General features: G+C 50.1%; 10 protein-coding genes across 10 annotated transcripts; 4 read left to right on the top strand and 6 right to left on the bottom strand.

Moving 5' to 3' along the window:
* Positions 1-845: 845 nt before the first annotated feature.
* Positions 846-2,375, top strand: CCOS01_08361 (uncharacterized protein; the record flags this gene model as incomplete). The annotated part of the gene is made up of 5 exons (XM_060456522.1): positions 846-1,043; positions 1,104-1,140; positions 1,234-1,406; positions 1,461-1,771; positions 1,868-2,375. 5 exons carry the CDS (start codon positions 846-848, stop codon positions 2,373-2,375), a joined length of 1,227 nt encoding a protein of 408 aa, XP_060312796.1.
* Positions 2,376-2,481: 106 nt separating this feature from the next.
* On the bottom strand, positions 2,482-3,936 carry CCOS01_08360 (aminobenzoyl-glutamate utilization protein B; the record flags this gene model as incomplete). Its single annotated transcript, XM_060456521.1, has 3 exons — positions 2,482-3,326; positions 3,381-3,524; positions 3,579-3,936. 3 exons carry the CDS (start codon positions 3,934-3,936, stop codon positions 2,482-2,484), a joined length of 1,347 nt encoding a protein of 448 aa, XP_060312795.1.
* A 1,029-nt stretch (positions 3,937-4,965) lies between these two features.
* Positions 4,966-6,790, bottom strand: CCOS01_08359 (uncharacterized protein; the record flags this gene model as incomplete). The annotated part of the gene is made up of 6 exons (XM_060456520.1): positions 4,966-5,385; positions 5,440-5,772; positions 5,837-5,962; positions 6,021-6,358; positions 6,423-6,526; positions 6,588-6,790. 6 exons carry the CDS (start codon positions 6,788-6,790, stop codon positions 4,966-4,968), a joined length of 1,524 nt encoding a protein of 507 aa, XP_060312794.1.
* Positions 6,791-7,226: 436 nt separating this feature from the next.
* Positions 7,227-8,291, bottom strand: CCOS01_08358 (2-ketogluconate reductase; the record flags this gene model as incomplete). The annotated part of the gene is made up of 1 exon (XM_060456519.1): positions 7,227-8,291. The coding sequence occupies one exon, from the start codon at positions 8,289-8,291 to the stop codon at positions 7,227-7,229; it is 1,065 nt and encodes a 354-aa protein (XP_060312793.1).
* A 558-nt stretch (positions 8,292-8,849) lies between these two features.
* Positions 8,850-11,087, bottom strand: CCOS01_08357 (uncharacterized protein; the record flags this gene model as incomplete). Its single annotated transcript, XM_060456518.1, has 11 exons — positions 8,850-9,030; positions 9,093-9,580; positions 9,645-9,878; positions 9,935-10,048; positions 10,114-10,141; positions 10,202-10,239; positions 10,295-10,409; positions 10,464-10,480; positions 10,548-10,686; positions 10,744-10,802; positions 10,863-11,087. 11 exons carry the CDS (start codon positions 11,085-11,087, stop codon positions 8,850-8,852), a joined length of 1,638 nt encoding a protein of 545 aa, XP_060312792.1.
* A 2,093-nt stretch (positions 11,088-13,180) lies between these two features.
* Positions 13,181-14,226, bottom strand: CCOS01_08356 (finger protein; the record flags this gene model as incomplete). The annotated part of the gene is made up of 4 exons (XM_060456517.1): positions 13,181-13,375; positions 13,596-13,704; positions 13,840-14,007; positions 14,093-14,226. 4 exons carry the CDS (start codon positions 14,224-14,226, stop codon positions 13,181-13,183), a joined length of 606 nt encoding a protein of 201 aa, XP_060312791.1.
* A 1,249-nt stretch (positions 14,227-15,475) lies between these two features.
* CCOS01_08355 (mandelate racemase/muconate lactonizing enzyme domain-containing protein) lies at positions 15,476-16,747 on the top strand (the record flags this gene model as incomplete). Its single annotated transcript, XM_060456516.1, has 1 exon — positions 15,476-16,747. One exon carries the CDS (start codon positions 15,476-15,478, stop codon positions 16,745-16,747), a length of 1,272 nt encoding a protein of 423 aa, XP_060312790.1.
* Positions 16,748-18,361: 1,614 nt separating this feature from the next.
* CCOS01_08354 (uncharacterized protein) lies at positions 18,362-19,555 on the top strand (the record flags this gene model as incomplete). The annotated part of the gene is made up of 3 exons (XM_060456515.1): positions 18,362-18,674; positions 18,726-18,765; positions 18,829-19,555. 3 exons carry the CDS (start codon positions 18,362-18,364, stop codon positions 19,553-19,555), a joined length of 1,080 nt encoding a protein of 359 aa, XP_060312789.1.
* A 792-nt stretch (positions 19,556-20,347) lies between these two features.
* Positions 20,348-20,710, bottom strand: CCOS01_08352 (uncharacterized protein; the record flags this gene model as incomplete). Its single annotated transcript, XM_060456513.1, has 1 exon — positions 20,348-20,710. The coding sequence occupies one exon, from the start codon at positions 20,708-20,710 to the stop codon at positions 20,348-20,350; it is 363 nt and encodes a 120-aa protein (XP_060312787.1).
* Positions 20,384-20,596, top strand: CCOS01_08353 (uncharacterized protein; the record flags this gene model as incomplete). The annotated part of the gene is made up of 1 exon (XM_060456514.1): positions 20,384-20,596. The coding sequence occupies one exon, from the start codon at positions 20,384-20,386 to the stop codon at positions 20,594-20,596; it is 213 nt and encodes a 70-aa protein (XP_060312788.1).
* Positions 20,711-21,665: the final 955 nt, after the last annotated feature.

The raw sequence follows: 21,665 nt of genomic DNA, 5'->3' as shown, positions 1-21,665 counted from the left end.
CTTTACGATGGAAGTCGGAGGATGGTTGGTTTCGCGAAAAGGTCGCGCGAACTGGCTGCGCCGCCACGCGCGCCTCCCGAGTGCAGCTGGCCGTATTACCGGGTACGTGGCTTGCTTATCGTCAAAGAACCCAGGTTTCCGGTATTTGCTTGCGAAAAGGAACAAAGTTTTCCATTCGGGTAGGAGCGTTGCATGTCACGCGTGGTTTGCAGAATGGACGACTTTTAGAACCCCCTTCTTGGTGTAAGTATATTCGTTTGTGTCGCGAGCGAGGTGAATCCAATTGAGTAGGTAACATAGATTCAGAAATCTGGCAAACCACTGTATGTGTTTTGTCAGCCTTGGTGAATAAAAATCTGTGCAATGTGCTGTGAAGAGCGCTCTGAAATGCTGCTTGCGCAGACCTCAACTTGCATAACTATGACGACCTGCCCAATATGGGATAGAGTGAGCGCAACAAGCAAATGATCCAATACTGAAGCCCTGTCACAATTTCGTCGGCTCAATGTGTTCAAGGAGGGTGAAGGCTGCCAGGCACAGGCATGACAAGAAGGATCTGAAGACTTGGCTAGAATCGCCAGGGTCAACGTCTCAATGCAGATGCGTCCCTGACTCCCTGCATGGTCCCCATTCGTCATCCGCCGAGATGGAGTCATGCAAGTTTTGACGAAGATAGCTGTGCCGCAGAACTCACAGGATAAGACGTAATCCCGATACCCACACCAGTCGTACTCTGTCAAGTCTGTCTGGGATTGAATTCGAAGTCTTGTTGAAAGTACCGACTTGATTTCCCCCGCCAACCACACAACTGTTACAAACACAACAGCTTTGAGAGCGTGACGACAATGGCTGTCGATTCGGACCTCTCTCGGATCACGACAACCGTCGTGCCACTAGCAGCAAACCCAAATGCTACACAGGTGATTTATACCAACATTGTGTTGGTGACACTCGTCACAGTATGGACGGGGCTGCGTCTGTACTCGCGAAAGATGCGCCGGGTTCCATTTGGAGTTGACGACAGCTTGTACATGGTAGCGCTGGTATGAAACGAGGACAAATCCGTGAACACTGGGGTAATAGACTGATCATGAATTCGTCAGATACTGTTCTACGCCTTTGTAGTCCTGCATTTCATGAGTACGTATGGCATTGACTACCTGTTGTCTTTCAGTCTCACCAGTAGAAATGTATCACATTTGTGTCGATGCATGACTGACCAACAAATCTCAGTGCTTTTCCTCGGTGGTGCAGGCCATCACGTCTCCGAGCTCCAGCCGTGGCATATTGAGAAGTTGATGAAGTTTGGGTATGCTAGTCAAGTGGTCTACGCTGTGTCTCTTGGGTCACTTAAGATCAGCATCTGCTGGATGCTTCAACGCATCTTCTTTGTCCGCCCGTTCAAGGTAAGCAATTGAGACCCGTGTCAGAGCGATCGCAATCCCCTCATATCGATGTAGACTCAGTTCATTAACCAGCGACTGCCTGGTCAACAGATTGCGGCTTGGGCAACCATGGGCTTATGCATTGCTTGGACTTTGATGACGATTCTCATTGGGTTACTTATCTGCAGACCCATCGCAATGCAATGGAATCCAACGATTCCAGGGGGAGTTTGCGGTGATCAGATTACAGCTTTTGCTGCTGTGGGCGTGGTCGATGTTATCGTCGATCTGATCATCTTCATTCTGCCTATCCCTATGGTGCTTAAGCTCCAAGTTTCCAGTGCGCACCGAATCGCACTCATAGGCATCTTCGGGGCCGGTATCCTGTAAGTGAAGCCCAAAGCTGCTTGGCCATAGTCAGTTCTATTCAAGGTCGAACCAATCATATTTGAAAAAATTCTAATAGATGAGCTTGCTCACAGGACAATCATTTTCGGAGCCCTGCGGCTTGCTTCGGTATTCAGCGTCGACTTCCTTGACTTCTCCTTTACATCGCCGAACGCTATGGTGTGGAGCTCAGCTGAAATGGGCGTCGCACTCATGGTATCGTCGTCACCGATCCTCCGGCCCGTCTTTGACCGCATCTTTGGCCGATTCATCAGTACCCTTCGATCGAGTGCAGACCGAACCAATCCCCATGCGAAATACTACAATGGTGGCAAGTCTGGAGCGACGGGACCTCGTACGTTCATCTCAGCCTCAAAGCCTCACTCCCGAGGGGCTGGTGGGTTCATGGTCATGACCGACTCGGAAGAGAACCTTGAGATGGATGATATGCATAAAGAGACGGACAGTAAGGTCATCGGGGGAAGGAAAGCGAGCCATAGGCGTTCCGAGTTTGGCGAAATGCAGGGCGGGCGTGCTATGAGAGATGATGAGTCGACGGATAAAACTTTTGTTCGCACAGAAATCGTCCAGAAGACGGATTGAAAAGTCATTACAACATTGAAGATTGTGTGCAGCAAAAATAGATTTGGCTACTCTGTAACCATTGAGTACCAGTGGGTACATCAATAAGAATACCGGCATTGTAGGCTTAATGAATTGACCTGCGTCTTCTGCGCTTCGTCTGAGTAGCCTCGAACTCCTCCTTGACCAATTCAAGCATGCCATCAACAGTCAAGATATCAATGGCAACGCCAGCCATGCTCTTCGCGACCATAATGGTCTTATCGAATGCAGCCCGACTGCCGGCAGCTACCTCAAAGGCAGCAGTATGAGGGCCGCCAGCTGGGGCACTGCCATTCTCGTTCGTGATTCCAAAGAAAGGGCTAATCGTGGGGAAGTCCTTGCTGACGTTTCCTTGATCGGTGCTACCACTCGGTTCGCGCAGCTTATCGACCTCGGCGTTGGGAACCTCACCACCAAGCTCGGTGAAGTACTTTGACCAGGAACTAGCTAGAATGTCATTGGACACCATGTTGGAGTAGCCGTAGGGGCGCTTGGTGACGTTGAGCTCAGCACCGGTGGCCAAAGCACCGGCTTCCCAGCATTTAATGATTCGCTCGGTCCATTCCTCCAGGGCCTCGTCCTCGGCGGAACGAATCTGGAAGGAAGCCTGCGCAAGTGCGGGGATGACGTTGATGCGTGTTCCGGCCGAACTGATGATGCCATGAATCTTGTCGGTCGACCGCGTCTGCTGGCGGAGGAGAGCAATAGCGTTGTTAGCCAAAACCAGGGCGTCTTGAGCGTTGATTCCCTCCCAAGGGGAAGCGGCGGCATGAGCCTCCTTTCCGTAGTATTCTACTTCAAAACGGTCGGTTGAAGTTGTGATCATGTATGGGGAATCGCCGCTGTTCGTGGGGTGAGAAATGAGTGAGATATCAATGTTGTGGTCTCTGAAAGCGCCAGCTTCAAGGAGCTTGACCTTGCCACCAAGACCTAAGTATGGGTGAGCCTTTGCGTCAAGGGCATGATGCACTGGATGTGACTTACTTTCTTCAGCAGGAGTGCCAAACAAAATCACCTTACCAGGAAGGCTTTCGGCACGCATGATCTCAGCGGTAGCGAGCGCTCCTCCGACAGAGGCTGTCGCAATGAGGTTGTGCCCGCACGCGTGCCCTAGTCCAGGTAGGGCATCTGCCAAAACCAGTCAGCGTCGAAGCGAAAGATCCGCGTTCGTGATAGACTCACCGTATTCAGCGTTGAAGGAAACCACAGGTCCCTCACCCGATCCTTCAAACACTGCGACGAATGCGGTGCTGATATTGTAGATGGATCTGGTGACATTCCACCCTTCATGGGATTCCATGAAGGAAGTGAGGAGTTCATGGGCCTTGATCTCTTCATATCCCAACTCGGGATTGTCGTGGATTTCCTTATTGATTGGCCATAACTCATCAACGATGGAATCGATGTAATCAGATACGTCCGAAAAGTAAGGGCTCGTTTCGCCGGTGCCGTTGCTCTGGCGAGGAATCACATTGAATGCCACAGCTGAGCTAATACCAAGCGCTGCCACCAGCACCGTGAGAGGTCCTTGGACACCCATAATGTTCCCAAATAAGTGAGCAGATAGAGATGAGGAAGTGGGAGAACTTGCGTTCGGAATTCATGGCTACATGAGTAATAGGTTGATGTGTTTATATGTATGTCGCTACCCAGGAAATGCTCCTCCGCTGTTGACAGACTTTTCTCCCTCTGCACATGGTCCCGTAGATGGAGACAGCTACCCCCCGCCAAAAACTTGACATCTTGGCAATTACACGAATAAAGCGCTCATCGGCTGCACGCCGAGATATGCCATTCGTTGTCTAAAGAAGACGAGGGGTCTGCGGACATTTGCCCAGCTTTGCGAAAGAGGAGTTCGGCTTGTCATCAGCAGAATGTTGACAACTTGGACCCAATGCAATCTCCACTTCCTTCTAGAGATACCGGTCTTGGCAGAAGGGATAGGCATTTTCTACCACATGTTCATCACGCCGATATGTCATCCTAGGGGCTTGGTCCGGCTCTCCGGGAGAGTTTCCATGTCCGATCGGCTTTGCAAGAACTTGGGGCCCCGCGTACGCCTTTGCCGTGGAAAAGTCGGTCCACCCTGCTCCTGTCTACCTCCGCGTTGTCACCAAACGGCATCGAGGGGAAGTGGTGGGGTCGGATCCACGCTTGGCAAGTAAGCTTAAATATAGCCGATCGTCAAAAACTTTTGCCGACGGCTATCTTCGCAGTCATTGCCAAGGAATGGTAGCGTTCTCTGCTGATTTGTTCCACTGACTATCAGTTGTGGGTGCTGACAGTGGTTACGATATCACGTCATGTAATAGACCTGTTGTCATCAAGATTCCAATACTCAACTGAGTCTGCCAGGAAACTCTCACCGTCATTTCGGCCCTTTGACCTCTTGTTGACGACACAATTTCTTCTAGTTTTAATCACTTGATGAGGGAAAATTACGATCCAATGGGCATCAGGTGCTCCCGGCACTGCGTTGATAAGTATGGATCAACTCGTGTAATTTGACGATTTGAGCAGTTATTAAGAAGAAGTTGTCGATGGTAATGCTAGCTGGCAACCTTTGAAGCTAATGCACGTATCTGAACGAGACAACCCCTTCACCACCATGCCCAGCTTTTGACCCTTTGATATGGGTATGGCTTGTGACACCCAAGCGCTCCTCTTCCTCAAAATTCTCATTCTGTTTCTTGAGGTAATACTTGATCGACAACGCTACACCTGCACACACCAAACACGCTCCAGACATGACCGCCCCACCGGCGTAGTACCGCGGCTTCTGGCTGTCAGGGAACATGTAACTTGTGTAAAAGTGCGCCACCCCAGCAGCCATAAAGTTGACAATGGCTAAAGCAGCAGCACGTTTAGCTCTAGGCCGTGGAAGAGAAGAGCTGAGCCAGCTAACGCATAGGTTGTAGGGCGCGTAGGAGCCGGAGGTCATGAGAAACATGGAGAAGTATCTTCCACCGAGAGATGGCACAAACATGGCCTAATCGATGTGAGTTTATGAGATAAGGGTTAAAGCTGGTTTTGCTATACTTACCAAGAGGTTTCCAAGCAGAGCAAAGACCATTGGGACAGCGATGTGATAGCCACGTTCGTCCTTATGTGACGCGTGGAAAGATACACACTGTGAAACGATGAATGCGAAGAAGTATGGCGGCGAGGTCAAGAGAAGCGTTGTTGTTTGGCCGTAGCCAAGAGTTCCCACAATTGAGGGGAAGAAGTTATTGAAACTTTGCGCCGTGATCAACGCCATTTGCTGCACAATGAAAAGGTAGAGTTTGGGATCGATCAAGGCCTGTTTGAGCCCCCAGAAGATCGACTCTGGGTCTTCGTCAACAATTCCTGCATTCTCCTTGCGGATTCTCCACTCCTGTTCAAGGTTTAGTAAAGGGAAGTGGGTAAAAGTGTCCATATTAGGATCATGTAGGACTTACAGCGTAGAGCTGATGCTCTCGTGATATGAAGAGATGCTTGTTTTGTAGTGGATAATCTGTGAGCAACGGCAGGAGGAGAAGGGCAATGACTACAGTCATGGCGCCTTCAATGATAAAGAGCCATTCCTATGAGTTATCAGTCGGGCTTTCATTCACGATGCAGGTTCTGGCTTTCTAAACCTACCCATGAGGGTCTGCCTGCCTTGCCTTCCATACCAGAGGTAATTCCCGCGGCGATCAGTCCTGAGAATGCCGTGGCGAGCATATTTCCTCCATATAGAATCGCGATTCTCGGAGGCAACTCCTTTCTATTGTACCAGCATGACATCAAAACAAAGACGGCGGGTAGGAAGGGGGCCTCCACTAGGCCAAGGATGAAACGAACTGCTGCCAGCTGAGCGAAGTTGGTTGTGAAGCCCTGGCACATGGATATAATTCCCCATAAAGAGGTGATTAGGCAGATGTAGTAAGAAGGCCTCACTTTTCCGATGATGAGATTTGAAGGAACCTGTGTGATGCAGTCTTGTGACTAGGTCAGCGTGAAGGTTCAAGATGGGTTTGTGAGGTCGACATGATCGCGACTTACAACCGACATAGAACATCAGAAGGCAAGTGTTGTATTCGGCATTTGTTATGTTAAGTGTCTCTGTGAGACCTGTGATCTTCGCACTTGCTATGTTGTTCCTATCGCTTGAGGGTCGTTAGCAGGGAAAGCATGAGTGAAGTACTTGGCCAGTGTTTCTAAACGTACAGAATGTTCAGGAGGAACAGAATAAACACCGATGGCATCAAGGTGAAATCAAGACGCCGTGTTAGACCTCTTTCAAGGAGCCTTAGCTCACCGGCTCCCATGTGCTCTAGCTCCTGAGGCAGAGGCAACTCTTCTGGCAGTAGAGTCTGCCGTTTCTTTGTATGCTCGGCATCTTGCCTCTGTGCTTGGATTGCTTCAGACATCGTAAAAGCTCCAAGCCCTGACGGAACAGTTGGTAGCCGTGGGTTTCTTCCAAAGTGGCAACGTTATGCTCAAAGTATTCAGCCGTACTATTTAAACAAAGCGAAAGCCGGGAACGTTGTAGGGATTGAAGCTCCGGGGAGAAAGCCGGCGCGATGCCCCTGTGACGCTGCCTCTGATCTGGGGCCCCGGATTCTTGGCTTGCGGGGGAGGGGACGGATAGCTCCAGGGTTGTCTTTCAACACCGGGATACGACGTCTGCCCCGACTTTTCCGAACATCGGGAAGAATGCCGGAGGAGTGGTTTGCTTGGATGGAATACTGATCGGCGATCATGGCAACACCAGCTAGAGTCGATTTGAATGCAAACATTGGACAAGATTGGAAAAGATAGGTGAGGAGAAATGTCTTCGGGAAGAGCTCAAGAGATAATCGTGATCTACGGAGATGACTCGAACGCCTTCTGATTTACCGGCGTCAACGGCTTGCCAACTGTAGTGCCATCACTCCCGACCACTTCAACGATGTTTTTCATCGCATTCAGCTCAAAGTTGACTCGTGTGGTGATAGCCGCTCCGCCGTTATGACACGTCAGAGTTACGTTCTCCATATCCGCGAGTGTCTTTGAAACTTGTGGTTCGTGATAATGCACATCCAAGCCAGCAGCTGATAACTTCCCGCTTTGTAAAGCCTCAATCAAGGCTTCTTCGTTGACCACTTCGCCTCGCGCCGTGTTGATGAGTCGAGCTCCATCCTTCATGGCTGTGAAAGCTGCCTTATTGATCAAGTCATGCGTATGAGCATTGAGCGGAGTATGAAGCGTCACGCAGTCTGACACAGCCAGGAGTTCGTGTAGAGTCGGGTGGAAGGTCGCTTGCAACGCTTCCTCGACCTCCAAGGGTGATCGCACCACATCGTAGTAGTGGATCTTCATACCCAGCGCAGTCCTGGCTTTGTATGCAAGTTTTTTGCTGATGTTCCCAAGTCCCACGATCCCAAGTACATGATCGCGTGGGCTCCACGATATACCTCCCACCAGACGATGCATGGCAAGAAATTGCTCAGGATCGCACGTTCTTGCCGCCCTCTGTGCCCTCCAAAAGTTGCGAAAGACTGAAAGGATCATGAAAAGTCCCGTGTCCGAGACGGCTTCGTCGCTGGCACCTGCGCCATTAGCGTACCAGATCTTGCGTCGACCGAGGGCATCGACATCAGCCCAGTTAAAACCTGCTCCCGCGGAGGCAAAGATGCGGACTGATGAGGGTAGGAGGTCGATGAGTTCGTCATCCCACTGGCCCATCTCGCCGCCGGTCTGGAAATGAGGGCGGAATATTGCGGAAAAGTCGCCAAATTTCTTCTCTTTGAGAGCTTTGATGAAAGATGCTCGGTCCGGTTCCTCGTTGGGGACAACGGTGAATCGGTCTGTGAATACATTCTGGTAGTAATCGTGGTTGTATTTGACATCCTCGCCAAGGCGGAGGACGATGGGCCTATTTTCAGCCATTGTCTGAGGATGCTCCTGGGAATTCAAAATCCGTGAACAGCCGTGGAAGAGATATCTCCGGACGTTGTTTGCCGAAATAAGAATTGGTTGGTGATGAATCCTTGGTGAGACCAAAGTTTTAAAATGCCGACCTATATCGATGAGAGAAGTTCCGAGACAGTCATTGATGACTGGTAATTTGCAAGCGCTCATTATGTGCTCATGCGGATTAACAGCATGAAGTATCCAGATAAACAGAAGTATTCCGGTGCGATGTGAACCCCCGCACGTTATTCCCAGCAGGATGACGATATCGGTGAGAAAGCCGATGCATATCCGCCAACCCACATCCCAAACCGACGCCCAGTAACCAACACCGAGGGTAACTTATTAAAAACCAATCTGCCTCTTTTTGAGCAAGGATACTTGGGATAACTATTTAATTATGCGCAGAAGAGAGTTGTTCAAGTCAAGAACTCATAAATTTACTGCAAGAGCTGTATTGGGACTCGAACTACACTTCTTTTTGCCTCTGAGTTCCCGAGGAACCACCAGTTTCGTCATCAGACATTCGTTAATTTAGGCCTCTACAAACTTCTCATTAGGAACCTTCATGGTCTCCAACACGGTTGATGCGGAACGAGGCTCCAAACTCTTCTTGACGGGGTTAGGCGCGGAAAACACCTCCTCAAGCTCTTCCAGCGTTCTGTGGTTAGTCTCCGGGAAGAAGAAGTAGATGAAGATTGCCTCCAAGATATCCCTAAAATAAAGGTTAGAATTGACAAATGGAACTCTAATGTCTTTGACTGATGAGTAACGCACCAAAAGACGAAGACAAGGTAAAAGTAGTAGCCAATCTTCTCAAATGCAGGGCCAGAACTGTAAGCAAGCACCAGCGAGATAGCCGAGGAGGCGAAATTGCCGACCGCAGTTCCTTTGGCACGAGTGGAGGTGCTGAGAGTCTCGGCAATGTACATGCTCTGCTGAGCTGTCCAGCCCAGAGAAAATACGACACCAAACAGGAAGACGAAGGCGATGGTGGTATTGGCAGCGTTGGTGTTGCTCGGGTCATCGACGGCCATCTTGGATGTACCGGTGATAACGGCGAAAGTGACGGAGCAGAAAAGAATGCTGTAGATGAGCAAAGGTCGTCGGCCTACGCGGTCGGTTAGGCGGGCGCCGATAACACTACCAAGAAGGCCGAGAATGCTGTTAACTGCGTTGAGGGCTAGGACCTTCTTTTCGTCGGTGATTCCGGCTGTGTTCATCATTGTCACGAGATAGTAGCTGGACAGAGAATTTCCGGAAGCCTGGTGAAGATAAACATCAGATCCAATCGCAATGTCGGTGTTACAGCGGCTTAGAAGGTCTTACCTGTCCCATGATGGCCATACCCAAGACGCAAATCAGTCTTCTCCGAGCGGAGTGGGTGTTCCACAACTCGTGGTAATCCCACCACTTCTTATCACTAGCCTCGTTCGAGATTTGGGCCATCATTTCCTTCATCTGCAATTGCACAATCGGATGGTTGGGATCTTTTTCACCGTGGAGCTGAGTCAGAATCTTTGCTGCCTCTTCATGTCGGTCGTTGGCCACAAGCCATCTGGGCTATTGAGTTTAAGGTTAGTTGAAGCGTTGACCTTGGGATGAAGTTGGCTGCTTACACTTTCTGGCAAGAAGAACACAAAAGCGACAACGATTCCGGATGTGACCAATTGACACCAGACGGGAAGACGCCAGCCGCCGTCTCCGGGGATGAAAGAAGCGCCATAGGCAACCTGTTTGACCGAAATCAGTATACTGTCGAAAGGAATCAAGCTCTTCCGACATTGTAATTGCTTACCCAGCCTGCAATGAAAGCTCCAACAGGCCTATCATGTTGTTAGCTCAATGGAAGATGTTGATTCACTAAAGTCTTCAAGGGTTCTCACCACATGCAGTTATACAATCCAGTCAGGGTACCTCTCCACTGTTTCACAAATCGTCAATGTAACTTCATCGGCAATTCTCAAGATTCGACTTACCTTAGGGTGAGCAAGCTCGCTCACGTAGGTTGGAGCAGAGACACAACAGAATGACACGCCAAAGCCCAAAACGAAACGTCCACCTAAGAACTGAGGGATGTGGTTTGCAGTAGCCCTAGATAGAAATTCAGTGCTCCAATTGAAAGCTCAAATAATTGGTTCGCCTTACTGGATGCAAGTGCCGATCTAGGATACCTGTCAGCAAAGTCCGTCTTAGGTAAAGGGTGGGGATGCCCATATCTCATTGACTTACAATGATGAGCAAAGCGCCGGTAAACATGCCCCAGCGTCGGCCAAGAAGGTCATTGACGGGTCCCGTGAAGAGGATGGCACAGACCGATCCGACATTGTACATCATGAACACGATGCCGGTCGAAGAGCCCGAGGTTTTCCTGCTCCTGTATCAGCCTACTTCTCTCCACCAAGCGTTGCTACCACGGAGTACTCACATATCAAAAGTTCGTTGGTAGGATGTCATTCCGTTGAGCGATCCCATGAGTGATCCATCCTGTTGCATTCTGTCAATGATGCAGGTCAATATTATTCCGCAAAGTCAAGGCAAGCTTACATATCCGTTGAGGGCACCGCAGCAGTACGCCACAAACAGCACCCCATAGAGGTTGAACATGGATTTCGTCCAAGGGGAGTATTTGCCATCTTCCACCTCGTGCGCGATCTCGTGTGCAGCAACGGCTGCCACTACAGTGGGAGGCGCGTCTTCCATGACATCGCTGCTGGCGAGGTCCCGCTTCTCGTCGTCGCCGGAATAGGTCCGTTTCGTTGGCTCAGCCATTCTGGCAGTCAATTCTCGGCAAGGATGTCGGTGTCTGGGTACTTGAGGGCCAGTCCGATTCGAATATTAGATCTCTAGAGTCTGGGGGACATGGGGAATCCAGTCACTTCCCCGCGATCGACGCAGACGCGATATCGCGCTTATATACGTCTATGCTTGCGCAGCTCAATGGTTCGGTTCCAAACTTCTCAATTCCTCGGCTGCAACCAAACCACTCCGTCACCCAAGACCAGCAGCGCAGCAGCCAAGCCGGCGCAAGTGGCCTGTCAGACTGACTCTGGCATCACGCCCGTCGCGTATCCACATCCGTGGGTTCACTTTAGCACGGAAGAACACCTGAGCTATCCCCGCATTTCCTTTCTTCCCCGAAGTTGGCTTACCCCAGACCGCGCGATTCCCCAGGTCGATCACATGAGAGGCGCCGGTCCGCTGCGGAATCCGGGTTCAGTCCGGCAGTTTGGGGGTAGCGTTCTCGCTAGGAAATTAAACCGGATTCCCGAGGCGCTTCATGATTGGAGGGGGTATGGCAGGCATGGCGAAAGCCGTTTAGCTCCCGCCTGGCGATCCAGTACACAGTATGGGGGTGGCTGGCTAATCGGCTCCGAGTGCCCCGGCTTCTTGAACAACTGAACGATGAAGCTGGTCGATGGCGGCATGGCGTACCTTGGCATGCCGCGTAACAACCCCTGCGAGTGACTTAAAAAATCCCGTTGACTGTCTGATGGCTCTTATGAGCGGTGACCCTGTTCATTGGGACGAAACTGTCCGTCGCACTATGGCGAGCCATCCAGCTGGGAGAGTCAGATCCAACGTGAGAGCAAGGTCATAGTGTCGATGAGGCGTATCCACACCGGGTGCAGGCATGCATAGTTGAGGTATGCGACTCGAGGCCATGTGGAAAACCTTCTCCTCCTGAGAAGCGAAATTCGGGGTTCCACAGAACACGGCGCCGGTCAATGAACTGGTCCAGGCAGCTGTGAACACCATGAATGCTGGGTATCACTTATACGTTCAAATTTTGAGATCAGTCAAAAGCTGCCGTGCAGCACTTGCAACATATATAATGCATATTCGATCAGTGCTCAAATAATTGGCTAAGGCGGAAAAGGCTCGAACAGCGTGACGAATCGCGAGTAGATGTAAGCCAGGACTCAAAACCTTGATTCCTCGCACCGACTTAGTACCTACGTTACGTACTTACTTTTGTAGGTTAGTATATGAAAGTAGTCACTTCCGACTTGAGAATGATGAGCTTGCCAACTTCAACTTGTGGGGGTCTTGGACTTCATATTCCCCTGTTCAGACGTGATGAGTTGGAAGGATTCTTAGCGCGTCGAACTACCTATCTGCCTCCAGTAGCCCTCTTGGCACATATTGGAGGTAGATGTTCTTGCATTCGGGAAAGCCGGGGCCCGAAGTAATGTGCTTTGTCGTTCTCTGAACATGGCAAGCATGTTCCTGTTCAATTGCGACTTGACGAAAAGGTGTAGATACAAAAAGGCATTCCTAGGAAGTCTTTACCCGTGACAATCGACTCCGGCCGGTCTCCGTGGGACCATCACCCCGCATGAACAGATGCGAGGCACCCGGCCTCAGTTAGTCAAAAAGCGGGGAATGCGGGCCTCTTACACCCTAGTCAACGGGGCTTGACGGTGGCCTCATGTCGACACGACTTTTGCGACGCTTTCCCTCAACACAGATGATCTGAGCACGGTATTCCCGCCACCAAGCACCAGGTATCTCCCTTTCCCGGACACCACCGTTCTCTCGATTGATACTGCCTCCGAAGTTGAGTAAGGAATCTCTCTAAAACCTGGCGGCTTGGGGACGAGTATACGCTTCAGGAATTGAGCCTTACGTCGCTGCCGTGGCCCCAAAGATCGGCGGAGTCGTCGTGAACCAACGCATCAGAATTTCCAGTCCCACCTGTGACCCATGGGGTAGGAAAGCATCATGTGAGGCGTGTTTAGTCTAGCAGTATTATGTTAGAAATGTTATTTACCAGTGAATCCGATTGTGCCCAGTTTATCATGTTGAAGAGTCCGACGTGAAAAGCACGGAAAGGATCGGCAGAAAGGCGCGCCCTCGGCAGCTTATTCAACAGCAAGTCTCAATCCACTGGTACCACCCCCAGGACGTAATTGAGACCTCCGGTATGGCACAGGAAGGATCTCATTGTTCTCATTTGATGTCAAACAATTTCCAGCTCGGGGATTTGAGATAGGCGCGAGACACGTGTTGTTCCGCAGGACCTTGAGGTGCAATTCTTGGAGGACAACACCGTAGCGCTGCATAAGTGATCCATTGGTTGCAATACTCCCAATCTGAGCATGTCATTGAGAAGCAAGACGGAAGCAATCCATGCAGGTCTCTGGTGTCTCGGTACGTCGCTGGGTTGCGAAAACGTAGAGTATAACCACTGCACTGAATCCGTAATACGGGACGATCTCATGTGTGTGAGCGTGTGAAGTACTAAGTTTCATTCCCAAACAGAAAACAGCAACTTACAAACAACGTACTGTAGAGCTCGCCGGCTTCGTTGATGTAGTTGACGTGCTTCGTGATCTTTGTGGCGGCGTCCAAGCAAAGCTGAACATTTTTCCGAATCTCCTCATGCCTCAACCGCCCACTGCCATTTTCTTGAACATGCCCAGAGAGGCTATTAAGGGAATTAATGAGGAATGGTCTGTGAACAAGTATCTGGGCGTGCGAAAAGGCGAGCTGGAGCAGGTCGCTTTGGCTAAGGACCAGCTTGACATACAAGGCTGAAGATCCGACCGTGTCAAGAAGGTAGGAAATTGGCTCTCGCCATTCGGACAAGTCTTGATTGAACCTTGCAGCAGGTGTGAGGTGCTCCTCAGTTGAAACAGATTTGATGCCATAAAGGCTTCGTATAACCCTGGCTACTATCCTTGAGGGCCTAGTACTCTTAGTGATTGACCGTAGCTTCCTTGATTTTGGCGGAAACCTAGTTCAAGCAAAACCATGGGATTTTGAATACCTACTTGAATTGCGCAACTGGGGCTGATGTAATCGGAGGACCACTTTCTGTTGAGTCCATCCCACAGCCTGGGCGCAGCTGATCATCGTCAACGGAAAGCGGCAATTGCTGATCAATGTCTTCATCATGGAAAGTCATTGGACGCCCCAAAGCAACGCTGAGATATTAACCATCGATTCTGCAACAGTCTTTGGCGGCAAAATCGCAAACGAAGAGCCTTGTCCAGGCAATGGACGATCCCCGAAGTTGAAGACCGACGAGTTCAAATATCCAGAAGATTGCACTTTCAGTCTTTTGTGTATCCGAGAGAGAAAAGAAACACCTGATGTAGGGCCTATATAATGGCCTTGTTCATTTGTTTGTGGTGGTTCTGGCGAGTTTCTCAACGAGTTCGTATCGGGGATGCGCGGGAGGTGGTCAATATCCATAGTACCGCGAGGGACATTTGTGATCTCCCCATCTTTGAAGAGAGGCGGGGATTGAAATGTAATTGGCGATTCAATAGCAGTTCTTGAGATTACAGTTGAACTACTAGGAATTGTTGCGACAAATGAACTCTGATGAACACAGGCACTGGAGCATTCTCCGCCCGCGATCTTTTCAGCAAGGGTTGAGTTCGCACCCTCTATAAAATTCTGCCTTTCGAGATTCACGGCATCGTTATCAATAACTGAAAGAAGTTGACCTCGTCTATAGGCTGCGGTGAATTGACAATCTAGATTGAACTCTGCGCAAAAGACGCACGGCCATGTCCCAGAGCATGGTGTCTTGCGACTGAAGCCAGCATATTAGACGTTAGCCATTGTACAACAAGACTCGACACACCATTCCGTTGTAGACTAGCGATTTGCACTGATCGCAGGCTCTGTTTACTCATGGAGGCGCAGGATCTCCTCAGACCCTTTTTGCGGCCTGTTCGATTCTGCGGCATCAGTTGCCAGTCGAGTCCGGGACAATGATGCGATCGGCGATTCATCTATTGCTTCCTCGGATAGACTAGATACACAAGAGGTTCGGAATCACTTCTGTCAAACCCTGAATAGTTGTTATCGATGATTCAACTCGGATGCACTTTTCCGTCTTTGGGCCCAAGGATGCCCCCTCCCTCGGATGTCGGACGTCTGCCGATCCTAGTCGTACTCCAACATCCGCGGAAAAGGCGGCGTTCCACCCCGCATACGGATTATTGTCCTTCGAATGGCACACTTATCCTACAAATCGTACCCCGCGTAGTCACCTATTAGATGGCCGAATCTTCAAGCGCTACAGTTCGATTCAGTTGGTGACGTTAAAAACATCCCTAATCTCACGATTTGCGTTCAATTACAGCAACGAAGCAGCCATAAACAGACAAAGGAAGGTGAACCTAAAACCACATGCAGCTATCATGTCTCGACGTGGGACTATTCGGGATATCGTCATTACACCAGTGGCATTTCATGACATGCCACTGCTAAATAGCGTTGGTGTACATGAGCCATTTGCACTACGCAGCATCATCGAAGTTATCACAGATGACGGTTACGGATTGGGGGAATCGTACGGAGACTCAACACACCTGGGCCGTCTCCAACTTGCGGCCGACAAAATTAAGGGCCTCACTGTGTACGAAACAAACTCCATATACCAGCTATGCGTCGAGTCCTTGACAGGCGACACCAGCACAGGCGGCGACGGAATGGCAGGCATGGTGACTACTGCCTCCGTTGCGGACAAGGTTTTCTCCCCCTTTGAAGTTGCGTGTCTCGACATCCAGGGAAAGCTTGCAGGAGTACCTGTGAGCGACCTTCTCGGCGGCCGCGTTAGAGATAACGTCCAGTATTCGGCATACCTCTTTTACAAGTGGGCGGGGCACCCTGGACAGCCAGACGACGAATACGGCGCGGCTCTTGACCCTGCTGGTGTGGTAAAGCAGGCGAAAAAAATCATTGACGAGTACGGTTTCAAAGCGATCAAGTTGAAAGGCGGCGTCTATCCACCCGCGCAAGAGGTGGAAGCAATCAAAAGATTGCATGCGGCTTTTCCGGGTGTGCCTCTTAGACTCGACCCCAATGCCGCCTGGACTGTCGAGACCTCAAAATGGGTTGCGAAGGAACTCGAAGGGATCGTCGAATACCTGGAAGACCCGGCTCCAGAAATCGAAGGCATGGCTGCTGTTGCGAAAGCAGCGTCGATGCCGTTGGCGACAAACATGGCCGTAGTCGCATTTTCTCACTTGCCCACATCAATTCTGCAGAACGCAGTCCAAGTGGTGCTCTCTGATCACCACTTCTGGGGTGGCCTGCGCAAGTCTCAGACTCTGGCTGCCATCTGCGCGACTTGGGGAATGCGTCTTTCGATGCACTCGAATAGCCATCTGGGCATATCACTTGCGGCCATGACTCATCTTGCGTCGGCTACTCCAAATTTGGACTATGCTTGTGATACTCATTGGCCATGGAAACCACGGGATGAGGATGTCGTCGTTGATGGAGTACTCAAGTGGTCTGATGGTGGTTTGAACGTTCCGACCGCGCCTGGCTTGGGAGTTGAGCTAGACAGGAAGAAGTTGGCGCATCTTCATCAACTCTACCTGGATTGTGGGCTGCGGAAACGCGATGACACAACGTATATGAGAAAGTTCCACCCTGAATTCTCTCCAAACGTTCCAAAATGGTAGATTCATTATTACCTCATGACTGCATGCACCTTCTCGATTAGACCTAGGAATCCAAAAGCCTCTGATACAATAAATGATGACACAACTTCAGTGCTCATTCTTTTGGAACTAACCTCCCTGCGAAAATTGTAAATACACAACTTGCAAGGGGTGTCTTCGAGTCTTTTATAGTGAAACGCCTCTTAATAAGGTAAGTAGGATGAGAATACCTCGGGAGCAAAATCGGTCCTTGGTTAGCATATTGAAATATACATGAGCCTACAGCGTGCTGTACGGTGGTTTGAAGTTAAGGTCAAGTTTACAGAAAAGCATAGGACGTGAAGTGGGACTAATCAAAGGAAGTGTCAAAGCTCAGTTAACACTTTTCATAATCTATTGCCTTAGAAAGACAAGAGCTCTTGATCCTCGAACGAACTGTCCCTACATGTCGAGGGGTCACTTGTTGCTCATCTCTCAGATTGGACTGATCTCGCACGAAAGTCAGCTGATGCCAGAGGAGGTCCCCGACTCATCCGCGGATGGTCTGAACCAAATGGTATGGTCTCCGTCATTTCGGGATCCCCTGCCTTGACCGGGACTTCGGAGAATTCGATGACAGTCCGAGATGTGCAAACAAGCTGAGATGAGCAAGACATCGTGTATGATTGCGGGGGAAGAACAGATCCTACAGCTCCATCGTGGGGATGCGGATATGCGGAGAGACTCAACATCTTACTCCTCTCGCTAACAATAGAACTGCACGAACATGCCAGATGCCAGAAGGACTTTATTGTTTTGGCAAAGTCTTATAAATGCCTGAACGACCTACCTAGTAGTACAATCATTAACTTGCAGTCTTTTTTGTCACCCCAGCTGAGACCGCGTCTGCGTCTGTCTGTAAACAGATGTTTGGTAAAGTTCTTTCTGTTTTTTAAACTCCACTCTGAGAGCCTGCCTTGGAAAAGAGAACCTCAGACTGCTCTACAGGTACGCCATTGTGAACGACATCTTCGATCTCCTCAATCTCGCACCGTCTGGGCATTGCATTGTGCGCAAGATGGTGAAACAGAGGGCTGGCCATCGTGTAAACTCGGCTAGGTCGATTTTGATTGGATTACCGATCAGTCTTGCTGGGTAGGTCTACTTTAAAGGAATCTAGCTTTGTGTTAAGGCTAACGCCAAGTGCCGCCCAGATTCGTGTACGGCATCGACACAGGTATCATTGCTTCAACCATCGCTTAGACCACCTTCAAATTATACATGTACGGCCCATCTATAGACAACGTTTCTGTGCGAGCAGGCATTGAAACTGGACATTACGCAGGATACGCCGTTGGCAGCGGTGGCTCTGCCTACAGCATGGACAAGATGTCCCGTCGCTGGACATTTGTCACGTAACAGGGATAGTAACCGCATCTCACGAAGTGCCCGTCACGTGCTGAATCACGTGTCTATCTCAGACATCGTGTATATAGACCTTTTCCTTTTGTCTATTTCTACTTTAATATGTTAAGCCACTTTTACCACACTCCGTATGCCCATTGCTGCGTGCCATAACTCGTGACAACATTGCTCTTTGAAGCGTGTATTGGTGCCGCAGGAGCAGTGCTGCAGACCGCCGCCGTGAACCCAGCCATGACGATTGTGGTTTGTGCTTTCTCAGGATTCTCGACGGGTATGGTCTACCCGACGGCCCCTGTGTATCTTGCGGAGCTCAGCCCTACAGAGAACCGCGGATTTCTTGTTGGCTCGAAAGGATTGATGCACACTCTCGGATTCTTCGTTGCTGGATGGGTGGGTTATGCGGGCTCGTTTGCTGTTAGTGAACTGCAGTGGCGTGTTCCTTTGGCCACGCAGATGCCGCCTGCACTCCGTCTCGCTGTCACGACTCTTTTCTTGCCCTACTTTCCGCGATGGCGCAAGTCTCTACACTGTCACTTACCGGTTCGTAGGCAAAGTTCTTTGGAATGAGGCCTGGATACTAACAGAAAGCCGATAGTGGCCGTGAGAGAGCGATACGATGACGCCAAGAAGATTATGTACTCGCATCACGCCCACCGGGGTGCGAAAACGATACAGTAAGAGTTCGCTGAAATGATCAGCGAAATTCAACTCGAAGCCAACAAGAAGAAAGTTTCCAACTTCTGGAACCTGTTCACATGCCAGTACATCCGCAGAACCTTGTTAGCCTGCTTAATAGTCCATATGAGGAAGCTTTCTGGGTCAAACATCATCCAAAATTACCAGTCAGTCATGTATAACTCTCTTGGGTACGAGGGCCAAACTGTGGACCTGACAGGCGGTTTGTACGGCTTCATGGCAGTCAACGGTCAGATAATCAACGTCTTCTTTGTCGCCGACCACTGGAGGCGACGCAACACTGTCATTTCCGGGAGTTTCACGCTCGCTGTCCTCCTCGCAGTTTTGACGGCCTTATCGAAACTTTTCCAAGATGACTCGAACCCAGCTGGATCCCGTGCCAGTGTTGCGTTCATCTTCTTGTTCGCGGTTGCGTACTCCTTCTTCGTCAACAGTGTCAATTGGCTCTTGGTAGCAGAGATCTTTCCACTCGACCTCCGTGGCGTCGGTGTTGGCTTCTCAGTCTTTACACAAGCTGTTACGGCAATTTGGTTATCTTACGCGGTATCAGCAGCGTTTGATGCCATCGAGTGGAAGTTTTACTTCGTCTTTGTCGCCTGCAACGCTTTTGCGGGGACCATCTACTTCTTGTTCCTGCCCGAGACTCGCTTCTTATCACTTAAGGAGGTGGCTACTGGGTCCGGGGACGAGATTATCAGTCCAGGAAAGAAAGGTCCGGAGCTGGATTAGCTAGAGCAAGATGCGGGAGATTTCAAGTGCCAGCCTGAAATATCCCTAGACCACGTTGAAGATTCGAGGAGATGAAGAATGAGCGAGTAAATATCAACGAACGGGACCTGAGCTCTCAACAGGCCATCTTCTGTGCCAAGTATCTCAGTTTCTAGAGGTAAATTGGATCTCGTTCTTCTTTGTTCCATCTTGATATTATACGCCACGCGGGACAATATCGGAGCGTCTCCTTCTGTATATAAACAGAACCCCGAAAATGATGCCGTAGTTCTATTAACGTTTCATTTCCCTCACAATCAACGCATAGGGTAGTGAGTGCCTATTGATAGTGATCGAGCCATGCTGTCAAGCAATCCTGAATAGTCTCCTTACTTCTCCGTTCCAGCTAGCCTGAATCTCGCGCCGATACCAGACGCTATTCTTTGAGAACGCCGAGATTCTTTGGTGAATGCTCAGCGGGCGGACACTGAATTATCTCACTGTTTCCCCGGCGAGCAACAAATTGATGTGTTCCGCATCGACCCCTGCTCGTAATGACATCTCAATGATTAGCAGGCGGTAGGAAACTCGTGGGCATGGAACATGAGATACCATAGCTACCTTGTAGTCTTCAAGCTCGCAAACGTGCTCTCAGTCAGAGAGACTCTCATTCGCAGCGAAATAATCCAAAGAAGCTTTGCAGTCGGTTACTCTTCCCTAGGTTACATACTTGGAAGGTAGTTTTTCCGGGCTCGAAGAAGGACCTTTCGCCTCGGTTCGGGATCAAGATGTCTCAGATGAGAACGCTGAGTCTCATGATGATTTTTGAAATGCGTAATCCAACCATTCATGCATGTCGACCGTATTGAGGTCTACCTCCGGGATATCCAGATCACACAGCGTTTCGTGAAGCTTTTCAAGCCCGCTGTGATGCCTCTCCTCCCAGACTCCCAGCCGTCGTCTTCGCCTCTCATCCCGCGCCCGACGCGCAGGATCCTTTTGCTGATATCGAAGGACCCTGTCGAGAAGCCCGTCCAAAAGCGACAGAACAAGACATGCTAACCACCCTTTCGCGGTCAGTGAGTGAGGTAGAAGAGTGCTGCTCGGTGTGACTGTGGGCCGTAGTCTTAGCTCAGCCATTGCCTCAGTCCAAGTTTGATTGACAGTGGCGTTCATAGCTGCCGTCAATGGAAAGAAGGACTCGGGATAAGATCTCGAGTAAATCCGGGACAGGTTGAAGGAGATGAGGTCTCCTGCATCACATAGGTGGTTGTGGTTAATTTACAGTTATTGCGGAATCACCGGGGTCTGGAAAGTCTAAAAAATGTCCGAACGTCAAGCCACAGCACCCATATCGCGCGATACAATGTGTCGATGCGTTTGACTGCTGTAGGAGCAAACTTTAAACCGATGAAACCGTGCCGTAGAACTTCAATGTCACCTAGCAGGATTTTGCGTAGTGCCTTTCATCTGAAATGATTTATCTAAGAGACAGGCGTTCTAAAGAACGGTCAACGCTTGAAGAAATGTCTCCAGTCATAGACCGTACTTGACCAAGCACGAACACAACCGAAGGAAATGTTTGATATGCTGTTCGCGCATACGAGCCAAGGCAGCCATTGCCTCACTCGGCAATACTTTGATTTGCCGAGATTCTCGGGCTGAAGTTGGCAGAGACAGACGTGCCGAACAGTAACGTGAGGGGAGAACCTGGGATAATGTACTCAAGTTGCAATCGTAGAATCCGCAGTTCACGATGCGTTTGCTTTAGGTGGGTATTTCGATAAGCCACGATGGAATGATTGAAATAACAAATACGGATACACGTACTCTCTTCACATGGTAAACTTGGATACGGATCCACGTAAAGGAATACACGTAGAACAAAAGAGTGGGTATGCGGAAGCAGATCTACACCAATTCCACTCAACTCCAAAAGACTCGCACAGATCTCCGCTCGTCTTCATGCGCAAGCGTTCGAAGGGGGCCCCATCGCCGAAAGCGAGAGCGAGCGGAACACCACGCTCTGACGCAGGTGTGGCTGGAAACGTCAGGGGTGGTTTGCAGGGCAAGGCCAAGGTCTGGAACACATTCTACTCCGTTAAGTAAATCGTCATGGAAAGAGAGCACA

Source organism: Colletotrichum costaricense (assembly GCF_030867565.1).
Source record: "Colletotrichum costaricense strain IMI 309622 chromosome Unknown Scaffold_8.1, whole genome shotgun sequence".
Taxonomy (NCBI): Eukaryota; Fungi; Ascomycota; class Sordariomycetes; order Glomerellales; family Glomerellaceae; genus Colletotrichum; species Colletotrichum costaricense.
The sequence above is the reverse complement of the archived record's forward strand: the minus strand, read 5'-3'. Positions and strand labels throughout refer to the sequence as shown.